At 46.6% G+C, this 12500-nt stretch overlaps 1 protein-coding gene across 6 annotated transcripts in view; it reads left to right on the top strand.

Annotated features, from left to right (window-relative positions):
* The window catches only part of grik1a (glutamate ionotropic receptor kainate type subunit 1a), an 87916-nt gene that overhangs the window by 36406 nt on the left and 39010 nt on the right, over positions 1 to 12500 (top strand). For 3 of the 6 annotated variants that reach the window (XR_016493172.1, XM_090226354.1, XM_090226353.1), the window contains exons 9-10: positions 10671 to 10778; positions 11921 to 11965. Coding sequence is in view for 4 of the 6 variants with exons in the window: in XM_090226354.1 (XP_090082480.1) it covers positions 10671 to 10778; positions 11921 to 11965 (153 nt within the window). In the remaining 2 variants the exon portion in view is untranslated. The remainder of the gene's footprint in view (positions 1 to 10670; positions 10779 to 11920; positions 11966 to 12500) is intronic. The other 3 variants (XR_016493173.1, XM_036967582.2, XM_090226355.1) reach the window with 1 other exon arrangement.

The raw sequence follows: 12500 nt of genomic DNA, 5'->3' as shown, positions 1-12500 counted from the left end.
GCCCCTCCACCACCCAAATCATTTGGGTTCCTGGATCCTTTCACAGCATTATAAGGCTGCGTTGAGACAATGACTTATCAATGATCCAAGCCCAGCTCAGTTAATCCCTACCGTTTTGTTGCTGAGCTGTCATAATGCTGAAGCAAATGTACATTATCCCAGGGGCGTTGGAAGACAATGTAAGTAACCTAATTTATGTCCCTCTTACTGCCTTGAATGCCTCTGCTGATCCTACAGCTGTTGTGTGCAGTAATGATGTGCCTATGAACCAGAGTTATACTGTTAGCACTGAGTAGGAAGTCCACTGTGTGCAGCTCACCCTGCACTAACATAAATAACATGAGCATGTCTACTTCTGCTAAGCTTCCCAGTAAAGTAATGAAAACAATCAAACATCCCAAAAAAGTGCAAAATAACCCTAACCCTACTTTAAAATATGTAGCTTAAGAAAAAAGGTTCCTGAAATCAATAATTTGCTAGTAACAGATGACATTCATATTCTAACAATCTCTGAAACTCACTTAGATAAAACCTTTGATAATACAGTGGTTATAACATCTACAGAAAAGACATCCATTAATCCACTCTCCTGTTTAGGTGGAGCCTGAAGCCTCTCCAGAGACCACTTTTCCATGGTGGAAGCTACATACGGGTCTTCTATATTCAACAAACCTGTTGGTTAACCCAGCATGATGGTTAAATTAACCGAACTGATGGTTAAATTAATCCCATGTTATACACGCAACCCAATTTGGTTCTGTCAAAAGAACTTAGCGTGTGTTCTGTCCAATATTTACCCAACCTCATAACCCATATTGCATACAGTTAGCCCATTGGTGCGAAGCAGGCTTTAGGTGTGTCATGAACATTCATAGAAGAATCATTCATTACAACAGAGATACAAACCCTGTCCCTTCGTGAGCTTATTCAAAGATGAGAGTACCTGAATCCTAAATATAAATCACATTTCTATTTTGTAGAGCTGTCAAGCTTTTCTTTTTGATGTGTTAATTTGAAAAATACCACTTTTCAGAAACACCTCTAAAGGCTACGTTCTGAAGTGCCTGAGACAGAGCGAAGAGGAACTACTTTATTCTACGTTTCTTCTCCCATCTCAACAGTTTACCATCTCAACCTCCCAAGAAATATGGATTTAAGCGTTTAAAAAAATAAATATATATATATATATATATATATATTTCCCGCCTGCCTGCATACTAACAGAAATGAGAAATGATGCACGAGGAGCGCTCTGATCTTTTAAGTCTTAAATCCACTTGTGATGATTTGCCTGGAACGGAGAGAGCGGAGGAAAGAGTGGATAGAGGGGGTGGGGATAGTATGTGTCCAGCCCTCCAAAAGCCTCTCTTTTTTTATTTTTTATTTATTTAAGTTACAGTGACGGCCTCCCCCAGCCAAACCCTGACGACACTGGGACAATTGTGCGCCGCCCTATGGGACTCACAATAACGGCCGGTTGTGATACAGCCTGGAATCAAACCAGGGTCTGTAGTGCCATCTCTAGCACTGAAATGCAGTGCCTTAGACCGCTGTGCCGCTCGGGAGCTCATGTCTGTCTGTCTGTCTCTCTGTCTCTCTGTGTCTCTGTCTCTATGTGTCTCTGTCTCTCTGTGTCTCTGTCTGTCTGTCTCTCTGTCTCTCTGTGTCTCTGTCTCTGTCTCTCTGTGTCTCTGTCTCTCTGTGTCTCTGTCTCTGTCTCTCTGTTTCTCTGTCTCTCTGTCTCTCTGTCTCTCTCAAAAAATATCCCCTGGTCGTCCCTGGATACCCTCAGTATACAGAACCAGTCAAAACTCATTCAAGGGTTTTTCTTTATCTTTCCTACATTGTAGAATAAAAGTGAAGACATCAAAACTGTAAAATAGCACATATGGAATCATGTAGTAACACACACACGGACTCACTCACTGAGTGAATTAATGATTTTTGAATTACTTTCCCTGTCCTCCATACATACATCTGTAAGATCCAGTTCAATCATTTAAATTTCAAACACAGATTCAACTTCAAAGACCAGGGAGCTTTTCCCTTCTTTTTTTTTTTTAAAGCCTCACGATGAAGGGCAGTGATTGGTTAACGATAACGAATCAGACATTGTATAGGTATCTTTTCAAGCAGCAGCTATGGAGTTTTAATGGCTGTGAGAAAACTGTTAGGTTTTCGCCAGACATAATGGGACCAAAGTCGTCCCCAAAAAAAAGTTGACTCATTGGATGATCATCAAGACTGAAGAGATGATTGTAGACGGTTCCAAAACTACAAAAAAAAAACATTTTTACAGTAAGAACCTCATACCAACGGTGGTGGTAGTGTGATGGTTTGGAGATGCTTTGCTGCCTCAGGACCTGGATGACTTGCCTTAATAGAAGGAACCATGAATTCTGCTCTGTATCAGAGAATTCTACAGGAGGATGTCAGGCCATCTGTCTGTGAGCTGAAGCTGAGAAGCATAGGTGGGTCATGCAGCAAGAAAATTATCCTCAAACACACAATCAAGTCTGACATGAAGGTCTGATTTCATTACTACTGAAACAGGACCCGGGTGGTATTATGCTCACTTCAATGCAAGCAACAATGAAGCATGCATGAGAGCACCAGCTGTTCCGGACGACTATGCAGTGGTGGGCCTTCTCTGCTGGCCTAAACGTCATCATAATATAATTTAAAAATATATATATTTTCCCACAAATATGTATTAAATTATTCCCCAGAGTTATACTCTTCATTTCATAGCAGCTTTCCTCTTGGTTGCACTGCTTCCAGCCCCACGTTGAGATTTGGAGGGCTGGTCTTTATGTTAGATATTTTATCCAATCATATTCAGCCATCATAAGTTGCCAGGGGTCTAAAATCTGCCCCTCAGGCCTTCAGAATCAACAGTGCGGGCTCTTGTAGCTTGAAGTGAATGGAAATGAAAATTTAGTGTCAACCAATCAGCTTTAGAGTTGGCTATTGTACGCCTGCTGGCTGACTCCAGTGTTACACAGCTAGAAGAGGAGGAGCCAGCTAGCAGGCGTAGTGCGTGCACGTCTTTTGATTGGATTACCAATATTGAGAGGCAGGTCTATGCAGAACTTCAGAACTAGGAAACTGAATTTGATAAACTAATTAATTTGCGTACTACTAAGCTGTTTTTTCAACCCACAATGGCGGAAGGAGGAGAAGATATCGATTTGGTCGAGGATATAATTATAACGCCATTCTCAAGACAAACTTTTCAAGAAAAGTTAGACATTGCAAGGAGAGGTCGCCCGACGCCGACGCTACAAAGCCTGTCACAGACGGGAAAGGGGTTCGTTCGCCACTTTAAAAGTTCCAACTACGAGCGCTATCAATGGCTCACAGGCTCCGAGAAGCACTGCAAACTGTACTGCTGGGAATGCATATTATTTGCAAGTGATGGATTTGGTGTTTGGAGCCACACTGGCTTTGCAAAGTTGAGTTGTCTAACCAAGGCAGTAACGAGACACCAAAGTACGGCTGGGCTACAAGCAATGGTGCTTTTGAAAACGTTTGGGGACACCCGAGTGGATCTACAGCTCAACGAACAAGCGCTCAGGGCAACGGAGCCGCACAATGAAAAGGTAAAGAAAAATAGGGAAATATTTAAAAGACTCATTGATTGTGTCATGTTTTTGGGTGACGCCTGGTTATACTGCATTTCTGTCTTAATGTATATTGTGTCTAGAGCGATGGCATCATAATGATGGTAATAAGAGGTGGATTAATTCGGGTGGGACTGTGTAGGACCTCACTGAAGGCCCAGGCCTCAGGCCTCAGGCCCACGGCACGCCACTGCGACTATGTGATCAACGCTCTCCGATGTGAGCAAGAGCATTATAAACATTCAGAAAGCCACGGGGCCAGACGGATTACCAGGACTTGTACTCAAAGCATGTGCTGACCAACTGGCAAGTGTCTTCACTGACATTTTCAACCTCTCCCTGGCAGTCTGTAATACCAACATGTTTTAAACAGACCACCATAGTATCATCCCTGTGCCAAAGAATGGGAAGGCAACCTGCCTAAATGACTACCGCCCCGTAGCACTCACGTCAGTAGTCATGAAGTGCTTTGAAAAGGCTGATCATGGCTCACATCAATACCATTATCCCAGAAACCCTAGACCCACTCCAATTTGCATACCGCACAAACAGATCCACAGATGATGCAATCTCTATCGCACTCCACAGTTCCCTTTCCCACCTGGACAAAAATAACACCTGTTCATTGACCACAGCTCAGCGTTCAACACCGTAGTGCCCTCAAAGCTCATCACTAAGCTAAGGACCCTGGGACTGAACACCTCCCTCTGCAACTGGATCCTGGCCACACCCAAGTAGTAAGGGTAGGCAACAACACATCTGCCACGCTGATCATCAACACAGGGGCCCCTCAGGGGTGTGTGCTTAGTCCCCTCCTGTATTCCCTGTTCACCCACAACTGCGTGGCCAAGCACGACTCCAACACCATCATTAAGTTTGCTTACGACACAACAGTGGTAGGCCTGATCACCGACCACGACGAGACAGCCTATAGGGAGGAGGTCAGAGACCTGGCAGTGTGGTACCAGTACAACAACCTCTCTCTCAATGTAAGACAAAGGAGCTGGTCGTGGATTATAGGAAAAGGAGGGCCGAACAGGCCCCCATTAACATCGATGGGATTGAAGTGGAGCGGGTCGAGAGTTTCAAGTTCCTTGGTGTCCACATCACAAAACAAACTATCATGGTCCAAACACACCAAGACAGTCGTGAAGAGGACACGACAGCCCACCCACCCTCCCCTTAGGAGACTGACAAGATTTGGCCTCCACATTGACTCTGTGCCGGTACCCCCTGTATATAGCCTCCACATTGACTCTGTACCGGTACCCCCTGTATATAGCCTCCACATTGACTCTGTACCGGTACCCCCTGTATATAGCCTCCACATTGACTCTGTACCGGTACCCCCTGTATATAGCCTCCACATTGACTCTGTACCGTAACACCCTGTATATAGCCTCCACATTGACTCTGTACCAGTACCCCCTGTATATAGCCTCCACATTGACTCTGTACCATAACACCCTGTATATAGCCTCCACATTGACTCTGTACCGTAACACCCTGTATATAGCCTCCACATTGACTCTGTACCGTAACACCCTGTATATAGCCTCCACATTGACTCTGTACCGGTACTCCCTGTATATAGCCTCCACATTGACTCTGTACCGGTACCCCCTGTATATAGCCTCCACATTGACTCTGTACCGGTGCCCCCTGTATATAGCCTCCACATTGACTCTGTACCGGTACCCCCTGTATATAGCCTCCACATTGACTCTGTACCGTAACACCCTGTATATAGCCTCCACATTGACTCTGTACCGTAACACCCTGTATATAGCTTCCACATTGACTCTGTACCGTAACACCCTGTATATAGCTTCCACATTGACTCTGTACCGTTACCCCCTGTATATAGCCTCCATATTGACTCTGTACCGGTACCCCCTGTATATAGCCTCCACATTGACTCTGTAGCGGTACCCCCTGTATATAGCCTCCACATTGACTCTGTACCGGTACCCCCTGTATATAGCCTCCACATTGACTCTGTACCGGTACCCCCTGTATATAGCCTCCACATTGACTCTGTACTGGTACCCCCTGTATATAGCCTCCACATTGACTCTGTACCGGTACCCCCTGTATATAGCCTCCACATTGACTCTGTACCGGTACCCCCTGTATATAGCCTCCACATTGACTCTGTACCGGTACCCCCTGTATATAGCCTCCACATTGACTCTGTACAGGTACCCCCTGTATATAGCCTCCACATTGACTCTGTACTGGTACCCCCTGTATATAGCCTCCACATTGACTCTGTACCGGTACCCCCTGTATATAGCCTCCACATTGACTCTGTACCGGTACCCCCTGTATATAGCCTCCACATTGACTCTGTACTGGTACCCCCTGTATATAGCCTCCACATTGACTCTGTACCGGTACCCCCTGTATATAGCCTCCACATTGACTCTGTACCGGTACCCCCTGTATATAGCCTCCACATTGACTCTGTACCGGTACCCCCTGTATATAGCCTCCACATTGACTCTGTACCGGTACCCCCTGTATATAGCCTCCACATTGACTCTGTACTGGTACCCCCTGTATATAGCCTCCACATTGACTCTATACCGGTACCCCCTGTATATAGCCTCCACATTGACTCTGTACTGGTACCCTGTATATAGCCTCCACATTGACTCTGTACCGGTACCCCCTGTATATAGCATCCATATTGACTCTGTACCGGTACCCCCTGTATATAGCCTCCACATTGACTCTGTACCGGTACCACCTGTATATAGCCTCCACATTGACTCTGTACCGGTACCCCCTGTATATAGCCTCCACATTGACTCTGTACAGGTACCCCCTGTATATAGCCTCCACATTGACTCTGTACTGGTACCCCCTGTATATAGCCTCCACATTGACTCTATACCGGTACCCCCTGTATATAGCCTCCACATTGACTCTGTACTGGTACCCCCTGTATATAGCCTCCACATTGACTCTGTACTGGTACCCCTTGTATATAGCCTCCACATTGACTCTATACCGGTACCCCCTGTATATAGCCTCCACATTGACTCTGTACCGGTACCCCCTGTATATAGCCTCCACATTGACTCTGTACCGGTACCCCCTGTATATAGCCTCCACATTGACTCTATACCGGTACCCCCTGTATATAGCCTCCACATTGACTCTGTACTGGTACCCTGTATATAGCCTCCACATTGACTCTGTACCGGTACCCCCTGTAAATAGCCTCCACATTGACTCTGTACCGGTACCCCCTGTATATAGCCTCCACATTGACTCTGTACCATAATACCCTGTATATAGCCTCCACATTGACTCTGTACTGGTACACCCTGTATATAGCCTCCACATTGACTCTGTACCGGTACCCCCTGTATATAGCCTCCACATTGACTCTGTACCGGTACCCCCTGTATATAGCCTCCACATTGACTCTGTACCGGTACCCCCTGTATATAGCCTCCACATTGACTCTGTACCGGTACCCCCTGTATATAGCCTCCACATTGACTCTGTACCGGTACCCCCTGTATATAGCCTCCACATTGACTCTGTACCGGTACATCCTGTATATAGCCTCCACATTGACTCTGTACCGGTACACCCTGTATATAGCCTCCACATTGACTCTGTACTGGTACCCCCTGTATATAGCCTCAACATTGACTCTATACCGGTACCCCCTGTATATAGCCTCCACATTGACTCTGTACTGGTACCCTGTATATAGCCTCCACATTGACTCTGTACCGGTAACCCCTGTATATAGCATTCATATTGACTCTGTACCGGGACCCCCTGTATATAGCCTCCACATTGACTCTGTACCGGTACCACCTGTATATAGCCTCCACATTGACTCTGTACCGGTACCCCCTGTATATAGCCTCCACATTGACTCTGTACAGGTACCCCCTGTATATAGCCTCCACATTGACTCTGTACTGGTACCCCCTGTATATAGCCTCCACATTGACTCTATACCGGTACCCCCTGTATATAGCCTCCACATTGACTCTGTACTGGTACCCTGTATATAGCCTCCACATTGACTCTGTACCGGTACCCCCTGTATATAGCCTCCACATTGACTCTGTACCGGTACCCCCTGTATATAGCCTCCACATTGACTCTATACCGGTACCCCCTGTATATAGCCTCCACATTGACTCTGTACTGGTACCCTGTATATAGCCTCCACATTGACTCTGTACCGGTACCCCCTGCATATAGCCTCCACATTGACTCTGTACCAGTACCCCCTGTATATAGCCTCCACATTGACTCTGTACCGGTACCCCCTGTATATAGCCTCCACATTGACTCTGTACCGTAATACCCTGTATATAGCCTCCACATTGACTCTGTACCGTAACACCCTGTATATAGCCTCCACATTGACTCTGTACCGGTACCCCCTGTATATAGCCTCCACATTGACTCTGTACCGTAACACCCTGTATATAGCCTCCACATTGACTCTGTACCGGTACCCCCTGTATATAGCCTCCACATTGACTCTGTACCGGTACCCCCTGTATATAGCCTCCACATTAACTCTGTACCGGTACCCCCTGTAAATAGCCTCCACATTAACTCTGTACCGGTACCCCCTGTATATAGCCTCCACATTGACTCTGTACCGTAACACCCTGTATATAGCCTCCACATTGACTCTGTACCGGGACCCCCTGTATATAGCCTCCACATTGACTCTGTACCGGTACCCCCTGTATATAGCCTCCACATTGACTCTGTACAGGTACCCCCTGTATATAGCCTCCACATTGACTCTGTACTGGTACCCCCTGTATATAGCCTCCACATTGACTCTATACCGGTACCCCCTGTATATAGCCTCCACATTGACTCTGTACTGGTACCCTGTATATAGCCTCCACATTGACTCTGTACCGGTACCCCCTGTATATAGCCTCCACATTGACTCTGTACCGGTACCCCCTGTATATAGCCTCCACATTGACTCTATACCGGTACCCCCTGTATATAGCCTCCACATTGACTCTGTACCGTAACACCCTGTATATAGCCTCCACATTGACTCTGTACCGTAACACCCTGTATATAGCCTCCACATTGACTCTGTACCGTAACACCCTGTATATAGCCTCCACATTGACTCAGTACCGTAACACCCTGTATATAGCCTCCACATTGACTCTGTACCGTAACACCCTGTATATAGCCTCCACATTGACTCTGTACCGTAATACCCTGTATATAGCCTCCACATTGACTCTGTACCGTAATACCCTGTATATAGCCTCCACAGTAACTGTCACGTTCTGACCTTTATTTCCTTTGTTTTGTATTTATTTAGTACGGTCAGGGCGTGAGTTGGGGTGGGCAGTCTATGTTTGTTTTTCTATGTTTTGGGTATTTCTATGTTTCGGCCTGGTATGGTTCTCAATCAGAGGCAGGTGTCATTAGTTGTCTCTGATTGAGAATCATACTTAGGTAGCCTGGGTTTCACTGTGTGTTTGTGGGTGATTGTTCCTGTCTCTGTGTTTGCACCAGATAGGACTGTTTTAGGTTTTCTCACGTTTGTTGTTTTGTTAGTTTATTCATGTATAGTTTCTTTATTAAAGAAAAATGAATAACAACCACGCTGAGTTTTGGTTCGCCTCTCCTTCACCTCAAGAAAACCGTTACAGTAACACCCTGTATATAGCCTTGTTATTGTTACTTACATTTCTTGTTTAAAAAAAAAAAAAATTTCTTAACTCTATTTCATGAATTGCATTGTTGGTTAAGGGCTTGTCAGTAAGCATTTCACGGTAAGGTCTACTACATCTGTTGTCATCGGCACACGTGACTAATAAAGTTTGATTTGATTTTGATTTGATTTACTATCACAGCCACCTAATCATCACTTCCAATTGGCTCATCCCTCCCCCCCTCCTCTCCTCTATAACTATTTCACAGGTCATTACTGTAAATGAGAATGTGTTCTCAGTCAACTTACCTGTTAAAAGGTTAAATAAAATACAGGGAGAAAGTTGGCTTTCAAAACTTCAATTAGACTTCATCTCCGCCAACCCTGCACCTGTACAGGGAGAAAGTTGGCTTTCAAAACTTCAATTAGACTTCATCTCCCCCAACCCTGCACCTGTATAGAGAGAAAGTTGGCTTTCAAAGCTTCAATTAGACTTCATCTCCCCCAACCCTGCACCTGTACAGGGAGAAAGTTGGCTTTCAAAACTTCAATTAGACTTCATCTCCCCCAACCCTGCACCTGTATAGAGAGAAAGTTGGCTTTCAAAGCTTCAATTAGACTCCTCAGATGCACAGAAGGATGACAGTGTTCTCTCTTTTCTCTCAACTCCCCCCCCTCCTATCTCTCGCTCTTTCTCCCCTATCTCTGTCACTCTCTCTCTCTCATCCCTCTCTCTCATCCCTCTTTCTCTCCACCTCTATCACTCTCTCTCTCATCCCTCTCTCTCTACACCTCTATCACTCTCTCTCATCCCTCTCTCTCTCATCCCTCTCTCTCTCATCCCTCTCTCATCCCTCTCTCTCCACCTCTATCGCTCTCTCTCATCCCTCTCTCTCTCATCCCTCTCTCTCTCCACCTCTATCACTCTCTCTCATCCCTCTCTCTCTCATCCCTCTCTCTTATCCCTCTCTCTCCACCTCTATCGCTCTCTCTCATCCCTCTCTCTCTCATCCCTCTCCCTCTACCTCTATCGCTCTCTCTCACCCCTCTCTCTCTCATCCCTCTCTCTCATCCCTCTCTCTCCACCTCTATCGCTCTCTCTCATCCCTCTCTCTCTCATCCCTCTCTCTCTCTACCTCTATCGCTCTCTCTCAACCCTCTCTCTCTCATCCCTCTCTCTCTCATCCCTCTCTCTCATCCCTCTCTCTCTCATCCCTCTCTCTCTCATCCCTCTCTCTCTCCACCTCTATCGCTCTCTCTCATCCCTCTCTCTCTCATCCCTCTCTCTCTCTACCTCTATCGCTCTCTCTCACCCCTCTCTCTCTCATCCCTCTCTCTCTCATCCCTCTCTCTCCTCTCTTCCGCAGGCCCAGTGGGATGGTCTGACAGGTCATATAGTCCTCAATAAGACAGATGGGCTGAGGAGAGACTTCGACTTGGACATCATCAGTCTGAAGGAAGATGGCACGGCCAGGGTGAGTACAGACCGCGGGGGTTGTTTGGTCGGTGGGTGGGTGGGGGCCCTGCCAATAACAACCAGGCTTTCCTTCCTTCCAGAGCTTGACCGTTCCATAGAGAGTAATTGTTGAGATGTGTGTGTGTGTGGTGGGATGTGTGTGTGTGTGTGTGTGCCTCTGTTACACAACCATTGGTTTGGGTAATTCAGGTTATTTCCTCCTCAACGACCATCATGTAAACATATTGATGGAGGCAGCAGCTGCTCCCCAGTGTACAGAGGAGCGCCATGGAGATGATGTCTCTACTGGTTAACTGCATGTTTTCTCCTCTCTGCCTCTCTTCTCATAAAAGGGCTTTGTTGAAGGCTCCAGTGTACAGATGAGCGCCATGGAGATGATGTCTCTACTGGTTAACTGACTGTTTTCTCCTCTCTGCCTCTCTTCTCATAAAAGGGCTTTGTAGAAGGCTCCAGTGTACAGAGGAGCGCCATGGAGATGATGTCTCTACTGGTTAACTGCATGTTTTCTCCTCTCTGCCTCTCTTCTCATAAAAGGGCTTTTTAGAAGGCTCCAGTGTACAGATGAGCGCCATGGAGAGGATGTCTCTACTGGTTAACTGCCTGTTTTCTCCTCTCTGCCCCTCTTCTCATAAAAAAGCTTTGTAGAAGGCTCCAGTGTACAGATGAGCGCCATGGAGAGGATGTCTCTACTGGTTAACTGCATGTTTTCTCCTCTCTGCCTCTCTTCTCATAAAAGGGCTTTGTTGAAGGCTCCAGTGTACAGATGAGCGCCATGGAGAGGATGTTTCTACTGGTTAACTGCCTGTTTTCTCCTCTCTGCCTCTCTTCTCATAAAAGGGCTTTGTTGAAGGCTCCAGTGTACAGAGGAGCGCCATGGAGATGATGTCTCTACTGGTTAACTGCCTGTTTTCTCCTCTCTGCCTCTCTTCTCATAAAAGGGCTTTGTAGAAGGCTCCAGTGTACAGAGGAGCGCCATGGAGAGGATGTCTCTACTGGTTAACTGCATGTTTTCTCCTCTCTGCCTCTCTTCTCATAAAAGGGCTTTGTTGAAGGCTCCAGTGTACAGATGAGCGCCATGGAGATGATGTCTCTACTGGTTAACTGACTGTTTTCTCCTCTCTGCCTCTCTTCTCATAAAAGGGCTTTGTAGAAGGCTCCAGTCGTCTCACTAAAAGGTGGAGCAAGGTTTGTATTCCTACAAGTACGTAACCTTGTGATGTGCCTCCTCTTTACTCTCCCGATGAACAGTTCCTGACCTTTACCCCCACTCCCTCCTAACAGTCCTCTATACCTTTATGTTGGTCTGTTTCCTAGTTATTCTGAAACTACCCGTGGAATACCCTCTGTCACAACTTCGATGTTTGGTCCTATTTCGCTCTCTCCACCCCATCTCTTTCTCTCCCCACCATCTCTCTCTCTCTCCCCCATCTCTCTCTCTCTCCACCATCTCTCTCTCTCTCCACCATCTCTCTCTCTCTCCCCCATCTCTCTCTCTCTCTCCACCATCTCTCGCTCTCTCCCCCCCATCTCTCACTCTCTCCCCTTCTCTCTCTCTCTCCCCCATCTCTCTCTCTCTCTCTCCACCATCTCTCGCTCTCTCCCCCCATCTCTCACTCTCTCCCCTTCTCTCTCTCTCCCGCATCTCTCTCTCTCTCCCTATCTCTCTCTCTCCCCCATCTCTCTCTCTCTCCCCCATCTCTCTCTCTCCCCACCATCTCTC

Source organism: Oncorhynchus mykiss, chromosome 29, assembly GCF_057628025.1.
Source record: "Oncorhynchus mykiss isolate SJ-2025 chromosome 29, ASM5762802v1, whole genome shotgun sequence".
Lineage (NCBI taxonomy): Eukaryota > Metazoa > Chordata > Actinopteri > Salmoniformes > Salmonidae > Oncorhynchus > Oncorhynchus mykiss.
Note: the sequence above shows the minus strand (reverse complement) of the source record. Positions and strands in the feature narration are given on the sequence as shown.